General features: G+C 51.5%; 1 protein-coding gene across 5 annotated transcripts in view; it reads right to left on the minus strand.

The window, feature by feature from the left end:
• The window catches only part of WHRN (whirlin), a 76,838-nt gene that overhangs the window by 45,272 nt on the left and 5,172 nt on the right, over window positions 1-26,394 (minus strand). For all 5 annotated transcript variants that reach the window (XM_037059131.1, XM_037059127.1, XM_037059126.1 and 2 more), the window contains exon 2: window positions 6,719-6,937. In XM_037059131.1, the coding sequence (XP_036915026.1) occupies window positions 6,719-6,937 (219 nt within the window). The remainder of the gene's footprint in view (window positions 1-6,718; window positions 6,938-26,394) is intronic.

A 26,394-nucleotide genomic window follows, 5' to 3' on the forward strand; every position in this document is an offset into this window, starting at 1 on the left:
GGGAACACCTAACTGGCCAGTCCCCAAGACCTGCCCCTCTCTGCCCCAGCACAGAGCCAGCCCCAGGGCTGGGACAGGTTTGAAGTGACCTGGGCTCAAGGCCCCCCACCCCGGTCCCTCATCACATGCAGGTCTGTGTATCTGGGAGGTGACAGTGCGGTGGTTAGACTGGCACGCTCGGGGGACAGACAGAAGAAGTTCAGCCTTGGAAGTGGCACTTCCCCTCTCCAGTGGCCTTCCTTTTTTGTGGAGAAAGCAATCACACCCACTGTGCCGGACTGTTATGGGGGATGAGCGGGTCCATGTACTGGGTGCATTTAGAATCCTGCCTGGAACAGCTGAGGCCCTTGGAAAACACTGGCTACTGCTGTCACCTTCCAAATGGCCCTCTCGGGCAAGCCACTGGACTAAGCTTGTACAAGTACAACCTGGAAAGAAAGAGGAGGTTTTCCTCTTAGAGATAATGGCCCTGGGCTGTGTCCTGGGCTGGGAAGGGCCACGCAGGTGTGAGGGGTCACTGGGCTCCATCCAGGTGCTGACCGAGCCCCAAGTGGGTGACCGGCCCAGATTCAGAGGAGACTATAACCGGGTCCCTGTCCTCAGGAGACCCCCAGGGCTGGAGCGTTGGCTGCTGAGGGCTCACAACGGGAGTCCCTCCTGCCTCCCTGAGGTCAACCCCTTCCTGGAGCAGCTCCCCTCCAATGACCGGAGAGGGGAGAAAACCTGACACTGCCTCAATCCAGGGCAATTCGGCAAGGCCGCCCCAGCTCCAGAGCACCTGTGAGACTGGCCGAGGCCTCTGCAGCGAGGGCATCGCAGCCCACTTGCCCCTCTGCCCAGTCCTGCACCCCTCACAACTTTACCAGCACCATCCCAGGGCAGCACAGGGCTGCTGTAACACATGACCATGAACTTGGGGGCTTCCAACAACACAGATTTACTATCTTCGAGTTCCGCAGGCCAGAAGTCTGGAGTGTTTGGTGGGACTGCATCCCTTCCAGAGGCTCTCGGGGAGAACCCCCTTCCCAGGCTCTAGAGGCCCCCTGCTTTCTTCGGCTCACAGGCCCTTCCTCCAGCTACTCAGCTGGTGTAGTATATTCCGACCTGTTCCCGGCATCACATCGCCTCTTTCTAACTCTGGTCCTCCCGCCTTCTTCTTCTACGGACACTTGTGATCCCACTGGGCTCACCTGATAACCCAGGAGAACCTGCGTTAAAGATCATTAATGCAATCACATCTGCAGAGTCCCTTTGGCTGCAGAAGGCGACATCGGCACAGGCTCCAGGAAGTAGGAGACAGGTGTCACTGGGGAGTCATTTCAACCCAGGCCCTTTCCTATAAACCTCTGCCAGGGAGATCTTGGTCTCAGAGCCCATCCCTGGGAGTCTGACCTCGGGCAGGGCCTCCCGGAAATACGGCCTCGGAATCCTGAAGGCAGAGCGCGTCAGCCAGGGCAAGGGAAGGCGAAAGCTCAGAACCTGGACAGCGCACAGACCCCTGGGGTCACCGGAGGATTCTGTTTGTAGGGAGTGCAGCAGGGAAGGCGAGGAGAGACAAGATTAGACTATGCGGGGGGCTATGAGCCAGGCCGAGAAGCCTGGGCTTTAAGTGCGGGGGGACAGAGAGGCTCAGACTGGGATTTTGGAAAGATTACTGGGGAGGGGGAACAGCACAGAGGGCCACATTCTGGAGACCCTTCAGGAGAGGGTGTGCGCCTTAAGACAGTGGAAGGGGGAGTAGCCAGGACTCAGAGCAGGGAGGCAGGCTGAGGACAGAGCAGCCAGGTCCCACCCGGAACCCCCACCCTCCTGGGAACAACAACGCCCCTCTTCCACGCTGTGCCTTCAGGGCCTGGAACAAGCCTAACTCCAGCCCTGCTCACTGGGTGACCTGGGGTTGGTTCTCCTGCCCCCACCACAACCCCACCCTCACCGGGTCCCTCCAGCTCCTGGACACGAAGATTCTGGGGGAAGAGGCCCCAGAGGAGCCCGGGAACACACAGATGACAGCCATCTATGGCAGCCCCTCTGAATACGAAGGACGGAAACATATCTCCCGCCTCCCTGCCACTTCCCCATAAATCCTTTACATGGGAGTAAAACGGAGTCTTTATCACAGAACTGCAATAACAGCCCCATCAACCACAGAGTGATCTGCCTCAATCACTTGCTGCAAATGCAACCGGCGTTTGGTCAGAAACAAAACTCACCGATGGGAAAGGGCACAAAGGAGAGGCAGCCTGGTGCCGCCAAAAGAATACCCCTCTCACCAGTAATATGAATGTAGTCATAACAATTCACTGAATTAATCGGTCACTCAATGTGTTTCCTAAACCCAGGCACTGGGCTCAGCACTTCACGTGCATTTAATCCTCTCTCCACTCCTACGTTTTTCCCCCCTTATTATCTCCATTTTCTGGATGAGGAAACTGAGGCTGGAGGGATGAAAGGATGTGGCCAAAGTCACAGGGCCAAGGGCTAGCAGAGGCCTGGCATTTAACTAGGCACCACACTGACTCCTGAGGCCTGAGTTCGAATTCTGATTCTGCCCCATAGTTCTCAGCAACCGTGGGGCAAAGCCTACCACTCCCCTGACCTTCAGTTTCCGCCTCAGCGAAATCCTCACGAAAAACCTACAAGGAGCAGGCACAGCCATCCCCCTTACTGCCTTGCCCCAGAACCCCAATCCTGCCCAAAAAGCAATGCAAGCAACCCTAGAAGATAACGTCAATCAGCATTTGGGGGCAAAAAGATACAAAAGCTACCTAGCACCTAGTTGGCATTCAATAAATGATGGTTGTCACCGGAATTAATTACTATGTCCCAGGTGCTGTGCTCTGTGCTTACACACGATCATTAGTCCTTGAAACAGCCCCACGTGGCTGCCGTGACTGTCCCCAAATCAAGGAGAGGGAAGCTGAAGTGGCTCACCCAAGGTTAAGTGACTCTCTCAAGGTCACACGGTCAGAAAGTTCTACAACCAGCTGTGACGCTATGATTTATAACCAGAAATATGTATATTTGGTTTTCACTCCCCTTTCCTAGCACAGAGCCCCTGACACCCTTGTGAATCCCGAAGCAGTGAGGGCAGCAGAAGTACCTAGTGCTAATGAGGTGACTCCGGGTGGGGGTGGGCTCTTGCGTGGAGGGCGGTCATTGGGAAGATCAAGCCGTGATTAGAATCTTGGAATTTTCACCTCCCCCCATCCGCTCTCCAGAGAAGGGAGAGGGGCTGGAAATGGAGTTAATAATTGAGCATGCCTACATGAGGAAGCCCCCATAAACACCCCCACAGGGTGGGCTCCAGAGAAGCTTCTGGGTCGGTGATCATGTGAAGGGAAAGGGAGAGAGGTTCACCTGGAGAGGGTGTGGACGTCTGTGCCCCTCCCCACACAGCCTTGCCCTGTGCATCTCTTCCACCTGGAGGTTCGGCTGTTTCCTTTGTCGTGTCCTTTTGTGACAAACTGGTAAGCAGGAAGTAAACTGAGTTCTGTGAGTTGTTAAGCCAATTAACTGAACCCAAGGACGGGCTCTTGAGAACCTCCAAGTTATAGCCTCTGTAATTGTGCAACGAACAGTGTATCCAAGGGTCTTGTCAAACAGGACTTTGACTCAAACCCAGCAAATACATGTGAAGCTTCTACCATGTACTGGCTGGTTTGCAACGTGTTTCCATTGTCATTCATTCACTCAATACTTACTAAGCATCTATGCCTTGCCAGGCACTGATCTAGGCATGATGGGCGTACCAGGGCACAGAACCACGATGCTTACCACCATGGAGCTTGTACAGTGGTGGGGAGAGTTGGCTCTATCCTTGTCTCCACTTTACAGAAGATGGGACTGAAGCTCAGAGAGGTTACATAACTGTACAAGAGCACACAGCTGGCAAGTGGCGGAGCAAGGATTTGAACCCAGGCAGCCTGGATCCAGGGTCTTACCCTCCCTTCCACACTGACACTACCCCATCATTTACCACCTGCCCCCCATAGCAGTGCTGTCCTGGTTTTGTTACAGCCCATAGAGGAAGGGAGCTAGCACAGAATGGGACGCTGGAACGACGAGCACCCTATGGCCTGGCCCGCTTCTCCTCGGCGGACGTGATGGTGTCTCACGAGCAGACAGGTCCGACTCGCACAGAGCTACGCGTCCTTCCCCTCCCTCCGTGCCTCCCGGCGGTTCTCGCCCTGTGGTGTGGGGGAGAGCATCTCACCGGAAGGGCTGCAAAACCAGAGCCAACTCTGGAGCACAGCTGAGGGGGCTGCCAGGGGAATTTCGTCACATGTGCCATGTTTACGTCGCTACGGCCCTGAAAACTCATTTCCCCAGGAGCTGTGTCCCCACTGGGGCTGTGCTAGGATTTTTGAAGTCTGGCATGGGACGTCCATCTGGGAGTCTGGTCACAGCTAGTTGGAATATTAGAAGATGAGACCAGTCCACTGGACAGGAGAGAATCAGGCCCAGGGAGCCCGAGTAAGGGCTTGGAGCCATGTTGTACCAGCAAGAGGAGGAACGTGGCGGTGTGGGGAGCGCAGAAGCGTCAGTCTGGCGCTGTGCTATCTGGGAAGGCTTCCCTGGTGTGGTCTAGGGTAGTTCCTGCCTGGTGAGGTATATGGGTCCTCCTGAGAGCATGATTCCCTAAGCCTCTGCCCTCTGTGTCCCCACATAAGTCACCCTAAGACTCCCAGAGGTCACCTTACCTCCTCCCAACCCTCACATCTACCCAATTCCAGGGACAGGGTCCTTCCTGCTAAGCCTCAAAGATGCCATGCATCCTCGCACCACAGGGCCTTTGCACATGCTGTGCTTGCTGCCTGGAATTATCAGCTCCCAGGGGGCACACGGTGGCTCAGAGCCATCTCCTCAGAGCAGTGCCTCCTTCCCCGTCACTCTCTGTCCCCTCTCTTGATCTCACTTTTCCCATCAGTCGTCACCTCTGTCATGGTTTTGCTCACTTATGCTCATTTTGGGATCGTTGTCTCACTCCTCCTGTGACCTCTAAACTCAGTGGAAGCTTCCCCAGAGCACGGCCCCATCTTTTTGGTCCACATCTCTACTCCCACCTCCCGTAACAGCATCAGGCACTCCGGGAGCTCACTCAGTAAGTACGGGTGCCTCGCTGAATGCGCCTTCGTTGCTGAGTGCTCTCTGAGTGTCAGATCCGCCCTCTGTACCATGTGGATAAGAACACCTACCTGCAGGGCGGCCGTGGGGGTTCAGGAAAAATGCTGTTAGCACAGAGTCCAGCACCTCAGCCACCTCTCCATCCATGATAATTACCGCTCTGACACCATGCCCCACACTAGGGAAGGGGCTCGAGGAAAAGATAGAGCAAGTTCCTGCCCAGCCCTGAAAGGCTGGCCTTGAAAATGAGTCAACGCCACAGGCCTTGCTGCTTTCTCAAGAGTGCTGGGGCGAGGGTACGAGCCCCCACCAGCCCTGCCTACCCTGAAGAAGCCCAGGGGACCCGGGGTGCATACCAACTGGCCACCCTGCTGCCCCCCGCCTGGCACAGAAGCTGCTGCCATCTCTGCCTCATCCTGCATATTGACGTTTGAGCACAAAGAACACAAACACATTAAATAAATGTTACGGTCTTATCGACAGGAAGGGAAAACTGAGAAAGTCTCCAGAGGGAAGGCACTTGGCCCAGACCTCTGAGCTGTGTGGCCTCCAGGCTGTCGGTGCCAAGATCCTAAAAGACCAGAGAGCTGTTTGCAGGAACGACACTCTTGGTCCCAGGAGTGACCAGGGGGCACAATGCAAATGGCTCCCAGACTGCAGCCCAAAACTAAATCAGGGGGACCGTCTGTCAGCCCTTTCCCCAATATTTTAAGAAGCAGTCACGTCTCGGGAGAGGATGGCTCTGTGGAGGGCATCTGTGATGCCCCTGCTCCTCCTTTTCTTCAGGTTACAAAATCCCGACCGCCCCTCCCCCACCAGCTACTACCTTGGTGCTTTAGTCACTCAAAGTGCCCAGCCCTCCCCGCCAGCCAATCAGATGCACTTTCTTGGGATAAGACTCTTGAGGGGAAGGATGCAGAGAAAAAGGGAGATCACTGTCTTCTGGAGAATGCACCCCGAGTTTCTCAGCTTCAATTCTGGGACTGCCAATCCTGTGCTAGTAAATCCTCACTTTGTGGAGGTGACCAGGACCTGTTTCTCCTCCTTACGGCCCAAGACCAGCACTGCAAAGGCCTAGACAGCACCAAGTCCCGGCAGCTGAGAGTGGCTAGGCACCTGGGTCCAGCCTGCTGGGAAGTTAAATCATTTCTAGTTTAAAGAGAAGCGCTGAGCCCTCTCTTCCCTTTTCCACTCTAGGGGCCAGAGGAGGGCCTGGCATGGCCCAGCTTCAGCCATCAAGAGGGGGCAATTTCCTAGAGGTTGGTAGTGGAGGGAATCTGGTCCCCGCATAAGGTGTGGAACTAAGCTGCCCACCAGCTTACACTGCCCCGCTCCCCATTCCGATAGGACAGGGAGAGATACCCGGCTTATTTGAATCACAGTCTCTGGGCTCTTTGGCTACAGCATCTTAGCCTGCATGGGTCAGAAAGAAAGAACGGCACCCTGAGAGAACCAAGCTGCTCCTTCCAGCCTCTAAGAAGCTTCCCTGTGCTGGGTCTGGCAAGAAGAAGGAGGTTTCAGGGGGCAGCCTCCCTCCCCTCCCCAGCCCTCCGCCTCAGGTCGGGCCTGCCGAGGCCAAGGCCGAGCAGCTCACCTTCTTCTCATCTCCGCCTTGCAGGAGGTGCAGGGTGCTCCTCCGGTCACCCTCTCGCTGCCTCAGGGAGCTGCCGTGCAGCTGGGGCAGGCCCGCGGGCGGGGAGATGCTGCGGCCCTGCGGGTCCACCCAGGTGTAGATGTGGTTGGTGACGTAGCCCCCGGGGACGCGCCCTGCCGAGTACACGGAGAGCACCAGCTTCTTGGAGCCCTTGAGAGCCTAGAAAGAGGGGGACATAGGGTTAGCGGGAAGGGGAGCTGTAAGGGACCCCCTCCCATGACCCAGACCTTGTACCCTCTCAGGACCCATTCACAGAGGAGGTCAGTCCCTAAACCCCTTTCCTTTTCTAGCCTTCATTTAACCTATGGACTTGGGAACATCTGTCCCACCCTTATCCTTGGCCCAAACACAAGAAATACGGCCTCTTAGTGAGTGTTTCTGTGCAGAAAAGAGCTAACGGAGCAGGCCTGAGACGGCATCCTTAGGCAGGGTGGCTTGGCTGGCACCTGGGAACTTGCATTCCGAGTGTTCCCACCCCTCCCTCACTGACAAGGGCTCACTGTGCCCAAGCTACCTGGAGATCTGAAAGGTGGGCTCAGGCAGAAGGTTCCTACATGACCAGCCCCCAGTGAGACCCATGGTGCTGGGTCTCTAGTGAGCTTCGCCGGTGGACGGCAAATCCGTGTGGGGTCCATTAAGCTCATCCTGTGTGGTGGTTCAGGGAGAAGACTGGAAGGGTGTGCCTGGCCTCCTGCAGCCTTTGCCCACGCAGCTGCTCTCTGCTCGTTTTGCTGCGCATCCTCCCACCGGAATAAACCTTGGCTGTGAGTACAAGTATATGCGAACCTGGGGTCCCTTCTAGCATCACAGAACCTGGGGTGGTCCTGGCAACCCCAATAAAATACCGGACAAGACAGTCGAGAGATAAAAATACTGATAATACCAACAGCTTAACATTTACAAATGGCTTGTCTGTGTCAGACATTCTGCACCTAGTCTGCCTTATCTCCCAAAATCCTCATGGAATCCAGTCTGTGGGGAAGGAAATCCCATTATTCAGTTGAAGAAATGGAAGGAAATCACCTGTCCAAGCAGCTAGTAAGGAGTTCCTTTCCCACAGCAACTGATTTTGAGGGGAGATACCACCTTTATCCTACATGTTCCAGTGTGGAGACAGACCAACCGCAGGCAAAGGTAAGGCCAGATCCCACGCCCCAGATGGATGCTGAGGTTGGCCATATTGCTTTCTCATGCAGCCGTAGCTGAAGTGAAGCGTTTCCCCCCAGAGAGAGTCATTTAGCACCAGGATTAACAGCAAACACGCCCCGCAGCTGGGTACCATTTGAGTAAATGACAGTCCCTACACACGTGAAAGTCCATGCTGCCGTTAAAATCACATTTTAAAATCATTACAAAGAGCTGGCAATGCCAAGGACGTGTGATCTATTTTAATGTTAAGTGAGGTCAAAAGGCTATAAATCATGCCCTACAGTGTGATCTCAGTTATGGAAAAAGAAAAATCACATGGGGACGAAAAACAAAACCAAGCCGAGGAGCAGTGCGCCAAGCTGCCCGCATTGCTTCTCTCCGCGTGGCAGGATTTTGGGTGATTATTATTTTGTTCTTCCTGTCTCTCAATATTTTCCAAATGTTCCAGAATGAGAGTATATTGCTTACAGAAAACAACACTATGCCTGGAAGCGTGGCAGGGGGGAGGGGGGGTGCTTAGCTCTCTGGTCCCTCCCTGCTTGTGGGGATCCAGAGCATACTTCATTCTATGGATGGACTCCCCAAGACTCTTGACAGGCAAGTGGGACCACGAGCAGAGCTTTCAAGGACAGTGGGGCACCCTGGCTGGACCTGAGGAGGACACCCTGACATCTGAACCTCTCCTGGAGGAGGGAGAGTGAGCGGCCACGCGCCGGGCCCCTCGATGCCACAGCTAAACGCTAGTCCCCAGTAGAGGAATAATGAGAGGGTGGCAGCTCTCTCCAAAATCCTGGTTTTGAAAGAGCTTTCTGAGAAGATGAGCAGGGAAAGATTTACAGTGTTCTCTTAGCATTCCCTGGGACTCCCGGACGGACAGCTGGGAAAATAAAAATCTCTGTTAAAGTCTGAGGTGCGGGAGGGAGGAAGTCAGAGGCCTGGTGGGCTTCTCTGGACCAGAGTGGGAAGTGGATCTCAGACCACGAGGAGCAGCAGCAGCAGCAGCAGCAGCCTCTGAGGTCACGGAGCCCTTGAAGTCTCTCTGCCCCCTGCCCCCTGCCCCCTGCCCCCTGCTCCCTCCTCCATAAGGGCACTGCCAGCTGCTCAGTGCTGTTCTCACTAGTCTGCCTCTTCTCTGCTTCTCACCTGGACCATGAGTCTGAGCCCCACGATTCACTCGACGGGGGCGGCCTGAGAGCGCATTGTGTGCCAGACCTGGAGAGAACAAAGTGCGCATGTCCTCATGGCGCTTACAGCCCGGTGAGAGACAAGGCTTCCCCTGGCACACAGTAGGTCCTCAGAAAAGGCTGGTTGACCCGACTGGGTGAGTGAGTAAGTCTGTGACCCCCACAGAAACCCCAACATCCGCATGCATCGCCCTGAAGTCCCCCTCTGCATCTGATCTGGAAGGCTGTGCTAGAATCGGGAGCAGAGTGTGCAAGGGGAAAGAGCGGCGATTGTGGATTCAGGGAGAACTGGACTTAAGCCGCTTCTGCCACTTGGGAGTGCCGAGTCCTCAGGCCAGCCGCCCCCGCTCTCAGAGCAGCACACGTGAGAGGAGAACACTTCTCGGGGTTATGTGGATTAAACAACACTGTGTGGGGGAGGTCCAGAGCCTGTGCACACAGTAGGAGCTTATCAAGTGGCAGAGCCCACTCCCCTCTCTTCCCTGGCATGTCCACACTGCGAAGGGAAACCAGGTGTCGGAAAGCCATGTCCAGGGAGTTAAAAGGAGAATGAAACCGAGGTGTGGGGCATGATTTGTATTCTGTATTGCTGGCAGTAGTGGAATTCTCTTGGTCAGTTCTATAAATAGGCAGGCGACAACCTTGAGAAGGAGAGGAGGTTAATGCCTTTGTTGAGAATGCCACAGAGGGCTGGTGCCAGAGAGGGCGTGGGAGGTCACCGAGTCTCCCACGAGCTGCTTGGCCCCAGCATCTTACAGACGAGGGCCCCAGAAACCTGAAATGGGAAGGACAGAGAGGGCACAGCTATGAGAGGCACAGCCAAGGACACAGGAGGCCAGCCCTGGGCCAGTCCCCGCCCCCCACCCCCGCACCTGTTTCCCCATCGAGAGCCTATGGAACCAGAAAATCTGATGCTCACTGAAACTTCAACCATTCCGGAATCTCTGATGCTGGCTTTGGGGGGTGGGGAATAAATGTAGGCTTTCAGTGGGTCTTGAAAGAAAGAACAGTATCACCCACGGGCACCTTGTTTATTTTTCTGGTAAAACTGAAGAGAAACAAGATTCCTGGGACAGGCTCTCAGAACACAGTCTTGGTGCAGTGGCCTTTTGAAGGCCCTGGAAGGGCTCCAGCCCCTCAGGAACATGAGTGTCCTTCGGGTGGACGAGGAGGTGGGGATGGTCTCCGGAGTCAGCTTGTGCCTTCTGATTGGCCGCTTGTCTCCATATTTACAGACAATGTCTCACTTATTTTAAAGGGTGTCACTCCACAGAGGAGATAATTCCTAAAAAGAGCTGGCTACTGCATTCTCCTCGGGTAACCCTTCCATCAGCTTTCCACACCCACACCCACACCCACGGCCACCTTGACCCCCGAGGCTCAGGCCATCGCAGATCACGTGGTCCTCGCTCACAGTTAGGTGCATCTTCCTCCGAAGGACTAGCGGCCTCACTCACCAGAGCGAGCCTCTGCAGCAAGCAGCCTTGGGCAGCAGGGCAACTAGGAAGCGCTCTGGCCGAGATGCACCGACACAGACCTGTCCTCGTTGTGCCACTGGCTTGCTTGGTGACCTAAGGCTACAGCCTCCTCTCACTGGGCCTCAGTTTTGCCAACTGTCAATGAGCAAGCAGGTTGGATGCACAGATTGCAGAGGTCCGACCCAGGTTAAACTCCAACGTCTACTGGTTTGTGGCCGCATTTAGAAGAAAAGGCTTTATTGACACACGTGACGGTCACGGGTCACGGTAGCAAAAAGGTCAGGGGCACTGGCACGTGCAGGGATAGACTCCAGGCAGGCCTGAGGGCTGCCCGGGGGAGACCATCCTCAGTTTCCCCCATTGAAGGAGTGAGCATCAGAACTGTGCTGGCTGGGTTGCTACAAGGTCTTCAACCAGATCTTGAACCTGGGGGCTCGGAGGTTCCTCATCAGTTGGGAGGAGCCAAGAAGGTAAGGGCAGATGGAGCAGGTCAGGTGTGGCAGGATGCACACCCCAACTCAGCACCATCATAAACAGTGGAGGCCCCTTTTAGGGACCTGAGGGCGGGGAGATGCCCTTCCAATGGGACTATGCTGAGGGGCCCTGCTCTTTGCAAGCAGCAGCCCACAGGTGGTAAACCCCCCAGCTCAGAGCAACCTGCATGCTCCGCCTGTGCACGTTGGAGACTTTCTGCCACCCATGCTCCTCTCTCGCTGTGGCAACCTGCAGAATCAGTCAGTCTCCTGAATCCACTGCTCAGGAGCTGTGCCACCCCACGCCAGTCACCGAACCTTTCCGGCTCTCTCCTGTAAAACGAAGATCATAATTCCTTTCTTTCTTTAGGTAGAGGAGCCCAATTAGCACAGTGCCTCTCACGTAAGAATTCAATGAGCTGTGTCTAAAAAGAAAAAACATAAGCTCCAGAAAGAACTCACTGCAGGCAGAGTGGCCATCAGAGCACCATGCTCTTGTGCTTTTAATCATGTGTTTACTGATGAAACTCGACCTAGGGACTTACGGGCATTCCACCAAGTCGGATCGCAGAAGTCTCCATCTGACCTGGCAGATGGCAGGGAAAGATACTATCCATCACCAGATGACTGTGCAGGCAGAGCGTTATGATGACAAAAATGTAAATTATATGTGCATGTTTTCAGGCTTAACAACTTGCTACTTGGATTAATGCTCTCAAGAGGAAAATCTGCCTCACTCTGCTCTTAGGAGCTGAGTCTGGAAATCATAGACCAGGCTGACATGACTCTCTGCTTAGCAGCAGACGGACAAAGGCTGCAGAGGGCCACGGTGTTAGGGGGCTAGAGGTGTGCATTAACACCCAGATGTGCACACGCTCCTGTGTTCACAAACTTGCACCCAGTGCAAGCACCAAGTAGACCACAAGGTTGCAAGATTACCAGACTATTGTCCTGAGGGGCATGTGCCCAAGAAGTATTCTGGAGGAGTCTTGAGTAAGGACACTAACTTTGAGTCATCCAGCTTATTTCAGGGCACAGACCTCAGGGAACAAGCTTTTCTCTTCTTGGAAACAGAGATGCTCAGCCTCAGGAAGCAGAGCTGTCCCGAGACCCAGGTTGACAACAGGGAAGGGGGGAAAGGATGAGGCACACCTGCTTCTGGTCTCCCTGGCGCTTTGGATCCAGACACACTGGGCACCAATTTTGGCTCTGCTGTTTATTTGCTGTGTGACACAGAGCAAATCACCTATTTATGCCTATTTACGAAAATCACTCTCTATGCCTATTTCTACAATTAAAACACAATTGCCGTGCATTATTTATAATAGCCAGGATATAGAAGCAACTTAGGAGCTGATCAATAGATGAATGGATAAAGAAGTTCAGGATATATCTATCCATCTAATATCTATCTATCTATCTATCATCTATCTATCTACCTAGTGAAATATTACTTAGCCCTAAAAAAGGAGAATGAAATCTTGCCATTCCCAACAATACAGATGGACCTAGAGGATATTATGCTAAGTGAAATATGTCAGACAGAGAGAGACCAATATCATATGATTTCATTTAAATGTGGAACCCCCCAAAATTAGAAAAACAATATAGGAAAAACTCAGAGACACAGAGAACAAACTGATGGTTGCCAGACGGAGGAGAGTGGTACCAACGGGCAAAAAGGGATTGAGAAGTACCAACCGCCAGTTATAAAATAGTCATGGGGATGTAAAGTACAGCACAGGGAATCTAGTCAATAATATTGTCATAACTATGGATGGTGCCAATGGGTATAGACTTATTGTAGTGATATAAACACTTGATCACTATATTATACACCTGAAACTAATATAATATTGTATGTTGGCTATAACCGAAAACAATTTTAAATGCAACTGCTGTAAGGATAATTAAGGTAGAGTAAACTGCTCTCAGGGGTGTCCAACCCGCAGCCAGCAGGCCGCATGAGGCCCAGGATGGCTATGAATGTCGCCCAACCCAAAATCGTAAATTTACTTAAAATGTTTTCTTCTCATCAGTTTTCATTAGTGTTTGTGTTTAATGTGTGGCCCAGGACAACTCTTCTTCTCCCAGTGTGGCCCAGAGACGCCAAAAGGCTGGGCACCCCTGGTACCTGGCACACAGTAGGTACTAAATGCATGCGGATTTTGTTTCTGAGTCTGCCTGCTCCAACTCCCCAAGCACAAGCCCTAGAGACTCAACCCTTCGATTCACCCGGATGCAAATAATACATAGACGACTCAAGCTTCTCTCTCTCGACTTTCCTCATCTTCACAAATGCCCTTCTTTTCTTTAACACACACTTCCTCATATCATATTCGGCCCCACCTCACGTTCAGCCCCTTTCCCTCCACCTCCAGGAAGCCTTCCTAGATTGTGGCTGACTCTCCTCCTCCAAGAGTACTCAGCACACTTCTATATTTTTGTTGCCGCCCACACTGCAGGCTCTGCATCCCTTTAGTGCATCCTGTCTCTAAGACGACAAGTTCCTTGAGGCACATTGCATATTGTTTTCTCCATAACTCCCCCTGCTTCTTCTCATCCATTCTTCCAATTATTCATTAAATCGTTCAACAAGATATTTAAACGAGCTTTCTATACGTCAGGCGGCACCCGGGAATCTGTTCAAATGAGGCCACAGAAAGAGCTTCGCAGTTGACCAGGGCTCAGGCAGGTTGCCGTCCCTTGTGTCCCCTCGCTCATGGGAACATACACACCTCAGATACACATGGGATTTGGGGAAGCAGAAGAGGGAGTGCTTAGGAGCCACAGCTCTGGAGATGGGCACTGAGATTCCCACCCGGGCTCCCCCCCTGCCAACCGCAACCTTAGGCAAAGTACTTAACCAGTCCGTGCCTCAGTTTCCCAGGCATAAGATGAGATAACAGTGTAATTGTCTCACAGGGTGGTTATGAGGATTAAATCAGTCAACATACATAAAACGTTTAGGGCCAGAACACAGGTAAGAGCTACAAGGGTTAGGTATTATTATGACAGGGATCGCAGAGTGGGACTCCAAACCCGCCCTCCAAGGTAGGCACTGCTGCGTTTTGGTGCTTGCCCCTCCCCCCTTGTTCTGTGGATGTACATACATGAAGCTACCGTCTGCTGTTTACAGAAATCGACCCATACTTAACATTTCCATCGCCTTTTTTTTCTGGCTAAGAAGTGTATTTTGAGGATCTTTCCTCACCAGCTCAGTGACATTGAGCTCATCTCTTTCTGTACATCACAACCCCTGGCAGAGGTAAGTGCCCACTGGTCTCCCACTCCCCTACTGTCGGTCACTTAGGATGTTCCTCGTTGGGTTTTTTTTGGCCAGGACAAACAGTGCTGTGAGAACATATTATTACTTGCATCTTGGAGCACACCTGCATCTAATTCTCTAGTTCAGAGAACGATGGAATTCCTGAGGCGGGGCAATGTGAGTTTTTTCCTAAGTAACCAGGTCTCTCCATTTTGTAGTTTCTACAACCACCTGCAGGGGGCAGCACTGTGTCATCTGGGCCTATAGAGGGCCTGAATTCCCCCATCCACGGAAGCTGTGGATGGGACAGGGTGGGGGCTTTCCAATAATCTTTTCCTAATGCAAAGTTATTCTGGTGTAGGTATCCACTCTGCATATGCTTTCTTCTGCAGGCTCCATAAATAGCTCCATAAGGAAGCTATGTTACAAAACACATAAACATAAAGGTGCTTTAGGGTGAGGACCCCCTGAAAGTTTTTCGGTGGAAGGTACTCTCACCAGAAAGCTATTCCAAACAAAGCTCCACCTCTTCCCAGCTGTGAGAATTCTGACGGTTACTTGAGTCGTCTGGGCCCTCAGCTTTCTCCCCTGTTAAATGGAGCCACTAACACCTCCCCTTATGGGGTTGTCACACAGACAGAATGAGGAGTACCAAACACAAAGCGTCTTGCACCGGGCTTGGCACATGGGAGGGGCCCAGTAAACGATGGTTAACATTACTGGTAGCAGCCACATTACAGCGACGACCACATGGTTCATTCTTCCCACTGCCCAGGTAAGGTCAGAGAGTCTAGGTGTGGAGTGGCACGCGAGGTCACAAATAAGAAGCAGGGCTTGGATCTGCCTGTGCAAACTCATGCCTTTCCAACCAGCGGTTCAAGGTGGTTCGGAGGACACAAGGCCGACTCTAAGACTTGTGCTCACAAGACGGACAAGGAGGGGGCCTGAGGGGGAACGTGGGGCTGTAAACAAATGAGAGCTTATGGACTCCTGAACCCTGAGCTGGTGCCATGGGCAGCCCCGTGGCTGGAAAGACCCTCCCCGTTCAGCCCCACCTGGAGGGAAGGCAGAAACTGGTGATGTGGACTCTCTGCCCCAGTGGCATTTTACATCGTGAGAAAGTAAAGCCCTAGTTAGCCCTCTGTCTGCGGAGCCCCTCCCCTCTGCACCACAGTTTTATCTGTGTTCATTACCTTTTAGCAGGACCACGAACTGCAACAGCCTCCCAGACTCCAAAATCAGTCTCTGCGGGGCAGCCAGAGTGTCCTCTTAAAATGCAAGTGGGCTCTGTCCCTTCCCTGTCCCGAAGTCTCCCATGGCTACCGATATAAAGTGCAAACTCCTCATGGCACATCTCGGGCCTACACAGCTGGCCGTGCTGCCCCGCCAGCCCCGTATCCTGCCCGTCCCTGGCTTTTCTTACGCATCCAGTGCTCCGAGCTATTTGCTCCTGCTGCTCGCTGTCCATGAAAGAACACACCTCAGTATACTTATGTGGTGATTATTTTATTTACATCTTTCTCAATGGACAGAGAAGGCAGGTCATTCTTCTGATTTGGTCACAGATGTATCCAAAAATACAAAAGGTAAGAGACTGTGGATGATTCCACATAAAATGAGGGACAGTAAAGAAATGCAATTGAAATAGCCTTCCTCCTGAAAGTCACCACCTTCCACGGGATGCCAGTGAGGAATTTTACCTCTCCCGAAGTATCAGTAAGTTCTATAGTAGAAACTAATAATGTATTCATTTCCCTTTTTGCCTGGGTTGCTAGAAAGCTCATAGTTCCACTCAAATATAAGTTAATTATAAATATATTAGCAATTGGTAAGGAAACTATGTTGAGTTTTCCAAGGGTGCTAAAACAAACCGATCACGAAAGAGATGCTCAATAAAACAATTGCCAAGTGGGTGCATGACTGGAGCTGGAGGCAGAGGTCCTTTTCACGGACACCTGGGCAACAGCTCTGCTTCCGCATTCTGCCTGTCACCCTCCACTCCCCAGAAATCCTTTGCTGCTCATAACTTCGGTCTGAGAACACAGGTCATCTGTAAACATCCCATTAAACAAAAGTCCACAAATCGTTAGTCTCTCTTCTCCTGGCATGTCGACATAAGCGGGTACCGGCGTGGTATACAAACTCAATTCGTCTATCCCAAAGCACAGCTCTTTGTGGCCCACCTCACCTCCCTGAGCTGCCGGACCCCAGGGGACAGCAACAGGACTGCAGAGCAGCTGTGTGAGCCCATCCAAGGCCCGTTCCCTGAAAGGCAGATCGACGGAGGCTCATGAAACAAGGCCACGACACATGCTCAGAGGCGGGCGATGGGCCCACTGAGGAAACAGGGGGCACAAGGCTACGTAAAGGCCAGGGGAGGTGGCCAGGGAAGGGACAACTCGTTGAGCAGGTGGGAATTCCGGCATCTCCTTTTCCCCTTTTCAGTTTTCTGTAATGCCGTTTAAATTCGCCTTTCCTTAGGGCCTGATAAAGTAGATTTTTAAAAAATCAGAAGTTCATTCCCTCCACTCTCTTTTCTTTGAATTTGACCTTCCCCGAAGGCTCTCTGTGAAGACACAGGAGGAAACGGTTGCTCCGCTGCTGACAGCGCCGGGATTCCAGAGGCTGAGACGGGCAAAGCCCCTGCGTCCCAGGATCTTGGCTCCTAAATGTCTCCACAAGTCCAGGTTGTGCGAAAAGGAAAAACACGAAGGATCAACAAGAGGGAAAAACGCTGTCCTTGGGGAGAGTGCTGAGAGGAATCCGCAGGAAGTGACAGAGCCACCATCCCTTTGCAAAGCAGCACATGAGTAGAGGACAAAGCAAATTCCAGAAAGATATCGATTCCTTTGTAATGCAATTCTTCCATTACCCAGGGAGCGTGCCTTTCAGTCTCTTACAATTTAAGTGAATTCCTTTACAAATGTTCTTTTAAATTTCATCTCTTTATCCTTTGCTTTCGTTTTTTGGAGAAAAACTAACACGATTCTAGGAGCCTTAAATATAATTATTCAGGATGAGCCCCGATGGTTTTGCAATGGACTGCTTTGTCTGCTGGAATCAATGTCTGCAGCACAGCCATCCATCAGGAAAACCTGTTCCTGTCAATACCACTTTCTCGGCCACGAGCGGATGCATGGATGGGTGTCTCTCCTCACTGACCCTCCATTCTCACCACTCATCACTTCCCGTGCATTCTCAGTTAACAAGGGGATAGACAGGCTTCCACCTGAACTCACCCCCAGACTGAAGAATCCTAATTCAAGGTGGATGAATCACCATCGCTTAAAAGACCAATAGATTTGCTAACATGGAAATGTACAGCCCTTGTGATTAAATGGGCATAGGGCAGCAATAAGGTATAGACCAAAAATAAATGAATGTGTTATAGATATTACATACATTATATGTGTTATAATGATGTTATAATATACAATATTATAGACGTTATATATTCTATACATTATGTGTATGTATACACAGCTACACAAGCAATAAACATGCAAAGGAGTTCTACTTCTTTATTTGAATTACACAAATTAAAATAGGATACTTTTTGTCTGTCAGATTGGCAAAAATGAAAAGGAAATACAATATCCAGTGTTGCCAAGGCTGGGGAAAAACGGTTTCTCATATACTACTAATGTTGGTAGGGGGGCCCGTGTGAAAACAAAACTGCTCCCAAGAGCAGTTTGGCAATACTTACCAAAGCCTTAAAAAACTGGTCTATCCCTGAGCCAATGCCACCTGCAGAGAGACAGCCCGAGGAATAATCAGAGACATGCTTGAAGATTTATGTGCAAGGATGTTTAAAGCAGCAATAGGGATGAAGTGAAAAACAAAGCGCTCAATGAGGAGAAATTAGTTAAATAAATTGTATACCTCTATGCAGTGACATATTGTATAATCATTAAGAATCATGTTCTGGAGTCGTTTGTTAAGGTGGAAAAACAGCCTCGAGACGCTGTTGGGTGAAAGGAATAAACTCGTGTCCAGGTTGAGAGCGGTGGAGAAAACTCCCAACATGAACGCACGCACACGCAGGCATGCAGGGGGCTTGAAAGACAGGAATCAAACCGTCCGATAGCGGTTATTTCTGAGGGCAGGAGATTATGAATGATTTTTGTTTTTCTTCCTTTGTGTTTTTCTGGGGTTTCTAAGTTTTCTCACTTGAACTAATATATCTTAGTCGTTAAAACATACACACGCACGCAGACTTTATTTTAAAAGTCTGGGCTGCCTCAACTACTCCTCATGGTTCCTACAAAGCAGACACAATGGCCTTCTATTTGCCCGGTCTGGGAGGGGTCGGCGCCCTCCAGCCTTTCACACGAGGCCCTGGAGACCCTGCTCTCATCCCATGCACACGTGTGGACAGATTCAGCGACTCCACCACTCAATGACAGGATTTCGTAAGTACAAGTCTATCCTAATGGGGGTGGACTTGAGGTCACAGTTATCTATTTAGTGAGTTTCCACAGACAACATGCAAAATAACATTCTGACAAAGGTCAGGGCATGATCAGAGAGATAAGAGAGGAAAAAGGAGGGGGGAAAGGCAAAGAAAGAGTGCCCAGCGCCACTGTGCATCTGAAGTCTAGTCAATAAAACGCAAAGAGCTCTCCCGGGAAAGGGCGGGGCAGCCGTGGCCTGGGTTGTGTGGTTGCCTTGAGGCTCATCTCATCAAATGGCTGCAAAACCGTTTCCATACGGATAAAAATCAAAGAAGACAAGTATGTTTGCTGAACTTGGGCTCTGGCCAGCACCATGCTGGCTTGTACACCCAGCTTCTTTAGAACAGTGAACATGAGCACATGCTTCGGAGGCAGGAAGACCTGGGTTCAAATCAGATCCCACCACTTCCCACCTGTGTGCCTGTGGCTGGTCACCACCCCTTCCCCCAATGGGTTTCCTCTTCCTCTCCCTGGGGGACTGTGGGGGATTCTCGAGAAGCCCTAGCAGGGCTCCTGGTGGCACAGGAAAGACCCTTCCTGGTGGCCACGTTTATTAGTGTGCTGGGCATCACAAGCATGTAAACATCTCGTGTGGTATGCATTTTAGACCAGGAAGAGCATCGTCCAGCAGGAAAACAGACACCAATGCAGTGGTTTGAACAGAGTGGTAATCCAATGTTCAGATTAACAGATGCACCCAGGGCTTTAAGGCATTGTTCGTGAGCATCCTCATTTTAGAGATGAAGAAACAAAGCAGAGAAGTTAAGTAACCTGCCTGTCATTTGACTGTTAGTTACTCTCTTTACAATTTTTTGGAAGAGGACTCTGAGAATCAGAGACGTTCAGAGGCTTGTTCAAGGCCCCACAGGCACCAAGCGGCAGAGCAGGGTATCGAACCCAGAGGATCTGGCTCTAGCATCATGGCATGTCACCTATCTCTGGTGTTGGGGTGATGGACACATTCCCTCAAGTCAACAAAACTTCTGCCACTTTCCATTTTCACAACAGGCAAGTGACAAACTCTTTGCAATTTTGCAACGTGAAGTGATAAAAGTGGTACCCCCCTCACGCCCCGTAGGGCTGTGGCAGTTTAAATGAGTTTACACAGAGAGAGTACTGAAAACGGTGTCTGCCTCACTGCAAGCCCTCAGTACAAAGGGATTATCATCCAAGGAGCAACCCTAGAAAATATGAGGACACAGGTAATCTTTGTCAGACTGACTACTATGCCGAGGGAACCACTCAGGGAGAAGAGAGGGGGAAGAGAGGGGGAAGAGAAAGAAGGCTGCCAGCTGCCCCCGTCTGCGGGTATAAGGGAAGGTCTACTGGGAGAATGCCCTGGGACCAGTCCCCATTGGGCTGCAGGTGTCTATGGGTGGAGAGAAACAAAGCCTCGTGTCTGAGGAGGGTGTGTTGCTTGTCTGGCCAAGTGCTCAGCCTCTGTCCTGCAGGGCCCCCTGATCTAGAGCAAGACAGTAGGCAGGGCATGGTTTGATCAGACACAGATTTAGAACGTCAGCCCTGCCTCCAGGGTGTGGAACAGACTGGTGGGCAGATAAGCCAGACGGGAGACACACAGACAGACAGTGAGGAGGGCGCTGTAGTTCACAGTGATGACTGCAGAGAGGAGGGAGTGTGGCCTGAGATGTGCTGTGGAGAGGCTAAGCCTGGAGGGTCGAACCTCACCAAACGCCCAGTAGGGAGGCCATGGGGACGAGCAGCAGGTCAAGGTTACCAACTTGGGAAATGTCCACGGTGGCGGTCCGGAGGGTCAGCCATGAGCCAAGACTCTCAGGGCAAATAAGATTGTTCCTAACACTAAACAGGAGTTGAAAATAGAAATTAAAAAAAACTAAAGACACCAAAAGCAGGCCCAGATCCTGTTCAGAAACAATATGGTGAGAAGATGGGTGAGGATATAGACACTTGGGGTACGTGAGAAAGCATCTGAACTTCCTGACCTTCCCAGCAGAGGACTTGAAGGACTCCTGGAAGTGGGAGAGTGTTCAGAAGAGTTGGGAGAACTCTGGGAAAGGTTTGGGAGCCCTGAGAAGAAAGGGTAGGGAGGCAAACGGGGGGAGAGAGAGAGAGAGAGAGAGAAAAGGGTAAAGGTCATGCTGGGTCCAGACACAACAATGGACACCACACCCTCCATCCAGCGCCAGAAATGCAGAAGAAAAACCCTTGCCCCCCAGGGACTTAGGGGAGAAGCTGCCCTACCTACATGGGAGGGAGACTTCTGAAGGATGGGCCACTTTTCCTTTCTTAGTCAGAAACCTCTGACCAAGCCTAGCCCACCACATCAGACACGGTCCCAGCCACCTACGGGGCTTTTTTCCGGTGCAGATGCCCATGTTGCTAGGTCACCACTTCCACCTGCATTCACTGCTTTGATGGGTTCTAGAAACCGCCGCCTCCTCGCCCTCTTCATCAGGGCCCCTGGGGAGACCCTGAAGGAAGGATGCTGGGAGACCAGGTTGGGGAGGCAGCCAATTCGGGACAAGGCGTCACACACCAGCCTCTGGGCCACGGGTCTGTCTCGCCTCACACGTGTTTAAGGGCAGTGGAGACACACAACTCCATCCCACGGCTGGGCTCAGGCCCTGCTGCACAAAGAACACGCAGATACTAAAACCAGACAGGAGACATTTTTAAAGAAACTCCGTCTACACGGGAATATCAACTACATTTAGTAAATGACTCTGCAATTCAAACCAGTATCATGGGTCACGAGGGCTCTGAGTCCCCATATTTCCTTCCAATGGCACTTTTATTTTCAACTAAGCAGACACAACAGAAGACCCGCAGAGCCAAGCGGATGCAGTCGGTAACGGTTTTCGTTACAGTGCTTGCAGGGACCTCTGTGGCCCTACTTTTCAACCTTTGGATGTGCCATGGCAACAAGAACCATTTGTGAAGATCACAAGGCAAGTTCAAGGATGGAGCGTCTGAGTCACAGAGAGGCAAAAGGAGCTGCTCAAGGTCATAGCCAAGTACACCGTCCGATGAACCCAGGTCCATCTCCATCTCTTGAGTACAGACCTCCCTCCCCTTGAGTTTCTAGTATGTTAGCTGACCTTGTGCATCTGGACCCACGCTCCAAAACAGCCTATGTGGATACATGGGGAAAGGCAAGTGGGTTCTAAGGGAAGGCAGTGCTGCCCACACTCCAGTGTGGTTAAGACTTGCCTGGGGCCTTGCTAATCCTCAACTAAACTGCATTTGTGAAGGCCCCAACCCCTAGGTCTTTGGAAATACCCCTTCTCTGCTTTCCTCCCCGGTCGCCTGCAGCTTCAGAACCCGGCAGAGAGCACATCTAGGGACTTGCTTGTGGAGGCTGGGACATTTGCCTTGCATTCAAAGTGGGGAGGACGCTGACATCACAAAAACTCAGGTACAGAGGAAACATAACCACGAGACTGGCTGCCAGATGAAGCAAAACCGCAGCCAATTTAGCAGACGGAACATAAAGTCTCAAAGGAGGCAAGAGGGCTGGGACTGGAAAAGAAGGGGGAAAAAAAACAACCCACGTATGCATTCTTGGGAGAGAATAAAGCAGTTTTTAAACACACAGCAATGAGCAGGAACTTGGCCTTTCCCTGAAAAAAAATGCTGGGGTTTCTTGAAACCTAAATGGTGTGGTTGTTGTTGCTTTTAAAACCAAAAAGCCAGAAGATACACCTCACCTGAAATTGGTTCATTGATTGTTTCAGAATGCATAAACGATTTATTTTGGAACCACAGGCACAGTCTGGCTTTGTAAATAACCCACTTCTAGAAATGCGGTTTTAAAATTAAGGGCAAAGTGACAAATGAAATAGCCAAAGGGGTCTCGTGGGGGGACGTTAGACTGCAGAGGATGAAAAAGGCCCACAGATACCATTTTTTAAGGCCTTTCACTGAAATACAGTTGGCCCTGAACAACGTGGGGGTTAGGGGCACGGATGCTTGTGCAGCCATGCAAAAGTCCAAATGTAACTTAAGTTGGCCCTCTGCATACTTGGACTCCCAGTCACCAGCTGGCACTTCAACAATGCAGGTTGGCACTGTGTGGGTCAACTGAATAAATCCATGTATAAATGGACCCGCATGGTTCAAACCACCACACTGTTCAATAGTCAACTACAGTGGCAGAGGGTTTCCTATTTACCACATTTTTTACACCTATTACATCATTTGATCGCCCTGGCCATCCCCAGAAGGGGGCAGGTGGGGGGCAGCTATGCCCATTTCATAGTTCTCAAGACTGAGTTTAGAGATGTCATGTGATATGTCCACAGCCACACAGCCAGCTTCGTGGTAAAACATCAAGTGGATCCTACGGCTTTCCTCGATCTTCCTACCCAGCACCCACTACGCTGCAACACACAGATGTTTGTTCAGATGTCACACTCAGGAACCAAGGCCTCCTGAACTCACCACACCGCACTGGGAAGCACGATCATTCCATTCATTTGACCAATACTTGTTTAGTTATCAAAGCACCGACTCTGTGCCTACTCTGTGCACTGCAGCGGGACTGGGTTATGTCAGTGAGCGGTGCAGACCAGATCTCTGTTCTCAGAGATCACGTTGTGGGGAAGGCGGATGCTAAACACGGCGAACCGTCCTGGACAAGGGCACGGAAGAAAACTGAAGCAGAACAAGGGGACGGGGCAGGGGGGGAGGGGTGGTCTAGAGTGGGAGGCAGGCAGATGTCACAGCACTTAAAACAGTGGATGTCCTGTGGCCACCCGCACGGCTCCCCTAGGTTGGGGGTCTGTACCATTCAACTCAGCCTCCAGCCTCGGGCAGCTGTGGTCAGTGCTGCTCAGAGCATGAACGGGCAGACGGCTCTGCGTGACAACTGGCTGGGCGAACACAGGCCACTTTCCCTTGATGCGTGGGCATCAGACTCCCCCTTAGTAAAACGAAGCCTTTGAACGGTTCTTTAAAGGCCCTGAAATGTCAGGCACAAATAGTGACGGTGGCCTGCCTTCCAGCAGGGGGCCATCATTGTCTTCCAGGAGGCTGGCTATTGAACTCCAGGGCTGGGTTCCCACCAGGAGGTGAGGCGAGGAGGTGGGGCAGGAGAACCACCTAATTCCTCATCCCAGTGGTGAACCTAGTCAATTTTCACATCTGTGAACAGGACCCCTCTCACCTCCCTGCCTCCCCTGGGAGGGAGAAAGCACCTGGCACACAGTAGGCCCTTGCTAACATCAGCCTCCTCTCTTCCCAGTGGAGTCCCAGTAAAGCACAGTTCAAACATGAGTGCACTGGCCTCCTGGCGCTGCCCCCTGCAGCTGGCACCAGGATGCACGGGAAACAAACGGAGGCCTGACTCCGGCTCCTTGCACCCTTTCCACCTGCTGTGCCATAAAAGTAAAGTGGACCCCCCTGCGGCACAGTCATCTCAAACATGGCCCCAACCCCGGAGCACAATTAGAAGACCAAATGGGCTCGGTGTTAACAGCAGCTTCTTGCTTGGGGAGGGGGTGGGGAGGGTAATAAAGAAAATGGATCAATTTTGAAAGATTCCTATTTTAGCCTCCAGCCACCTCTATCCATTAAATGCCATCCCTCTGATCAGTCTCTGGTCTTCACTGGGCACCAGCCTGGGGTCCCTGAGCAGTGAACTCCCAGGTCACCACAGAAGCCAGTTGAAGTGTAATCCCCATGGACGCCTGCTTCAGTGCAAAGCCCTTTGCGGGTCTGAACGGGGTATTGTGACTCGGAGGAGACGCACATGCGCCATGAGCATGAACAAACAGGCACGCAAGGGGCTGCATGCTCTTGACAGGTGCATACAGGCTGTGTGCTGTGTGCTGTGTGGCTGAAGGCAGGCGGAGGTGGGAAGCAACAACACACACAAAATCCCATTGGTCAGGGGTTAAAGGCCCATACTTATCTCTGCAGCTCCATCCAAATGATGACTCCATGGCAGGTAATAAACAACGCTGGGTTTGTCGGGAGGGGGGCGGGGGTGACAGAAAAACCAGAAGCCAGCGCTGGAGTGTTTCAATATTCCTCTCATGCCCATCTTAAAGTCAGAAGGCAGGAATCTTCGACTATAAAAACATCGACTCTCAAAAAAATACAGGCATTCTCTTCCACCTCACAAAATGCTTCTTTGACTTGAATAGTGAGTAACCAATTGAAAGGATTTTTGTCCCGCAAGGGCACCAGCATTCTCTACAACCTCGAGGATCAGCGTGAGCCAAAAAGACACGACTAAATGAAAGAAATGGACTCTCTCGATGTCACACTCTGGGTCCAGCACCCAACATCTATTCAACAAAGGGTTTATTAATAGTGCGCTTTCAACCTGCCACTGCTGGCAGGACCCGCAGGACTCAAGACAGAGTGCAGAGCCAGAGGAAAGTCCATGCATACCCGTGAGTGCATTACCCATGGTTTCCAGGCGGAATACAGGAATGGCACCGGGGGAGGGGGTGGGGGTGGGGACTGCATTTCAGATACAAAGTTAGAACCGCTTAATAATTTGTAATGGCTTCGGCTAACCACGTGCAATGGAGAAATGACAAACGTGTCATTCAGAACATGCCGGACCAACTACAACAGTGTGTTAATATGGACAGGTTCTTCCCAGGTTATTGTGCAAAACGAGGGAGGATTTGATAACGCCAAGTGAAAGGGCCGGCCACTGTTTTTAACAGCTGGCACGTTTCAAATTCTAAAATGTTCCTTGGAAGTACACAGGGAAAGGCAGAGACTGTCATGAAGCCATTTAATTTTTATCGAGATGAAACACTCAAATGTACATACCTCCCAGCAGTACCTGGATGCCTCCTGTCCTGCTACCTGCTACCTGCAGAATCAGGGACTCAGAAAGCAAGTGGGAAAGTGAATTTGGATTTGAGTGCTCTGAGCGAGGTGCGTGCCATGACCCTATTGTCATTTTCCCATTTACTCTGGAATGGCACGAGGGTTGGTGCTCTTGGGTCGAGGGACAACAGTCCAGTTCTCGTTGGTACAGCGTGTAACCCATCAATTTCCTGATTTAGCAGGAGGCTACATGGAGTGCCAAGATTCTCATCTCCCAAGCCTTAGCCAACCTTCTTTACTCTGCCTGGAACAAAAGCAATTCCAAAAGAACAAGAAAACATTGCATTAGACATTCTAAATGCCTTCTCTGTAGCACTTATGGAGCAAATCACCGGCTGTCTGAGCTGAGAGGGGCCTTGGGCAGCCCCTGGCCCACCCACCCTGGCCACACAGAGGGTCAGTGACTGGCCCAAGGTCACACAGTAGGTTTGCAGCAGAGCCCAATGAAGCATCCCTGGTCCCTGGACTACTTGGGCCAATTTGTCAAGCATTTTTGGCAGAAAACCTTTGAAAGGTCTCCTGTTTTATTATTATTAGTTTGGCTCCTGTTCATTGAAGATAGATTTTTTTCCCCAAAAATCAAACATTTCAACGTAATTGCAAATAGCAACTGGCTTGCGTTATCTGGACCTGTCACTGATGGTTTAGCAAACAGGCTCCCAGAGAGGGATGGGAGCCTCCCCGGAAACAGGATAAATGCTCCCTGAAGTGGCCTGGCTAACAACAGACATTTGACTTGTCAGAGAGACAAGTGGAAAACACTTTGTTCAACCTCTTCTGTT

This window comes from Sturnira hondurensis, unplaced genomic scaffold (assembly GCF_014824575.4).
Source record: "Sturnira hondurensis isolate 20B ecotype Veracruz unplaced genomic scaffold, ASM1482457v3 Scaffold0010448, whole genome shotgun sequence".
NCBI classification, from domain to species: domain Eukaryota; kingdom Metazoa; phylum Chordata; class Mammalia; order Chiroptera; family Phyllostomidae; genus Sturnira; species Sturnira hondurensis.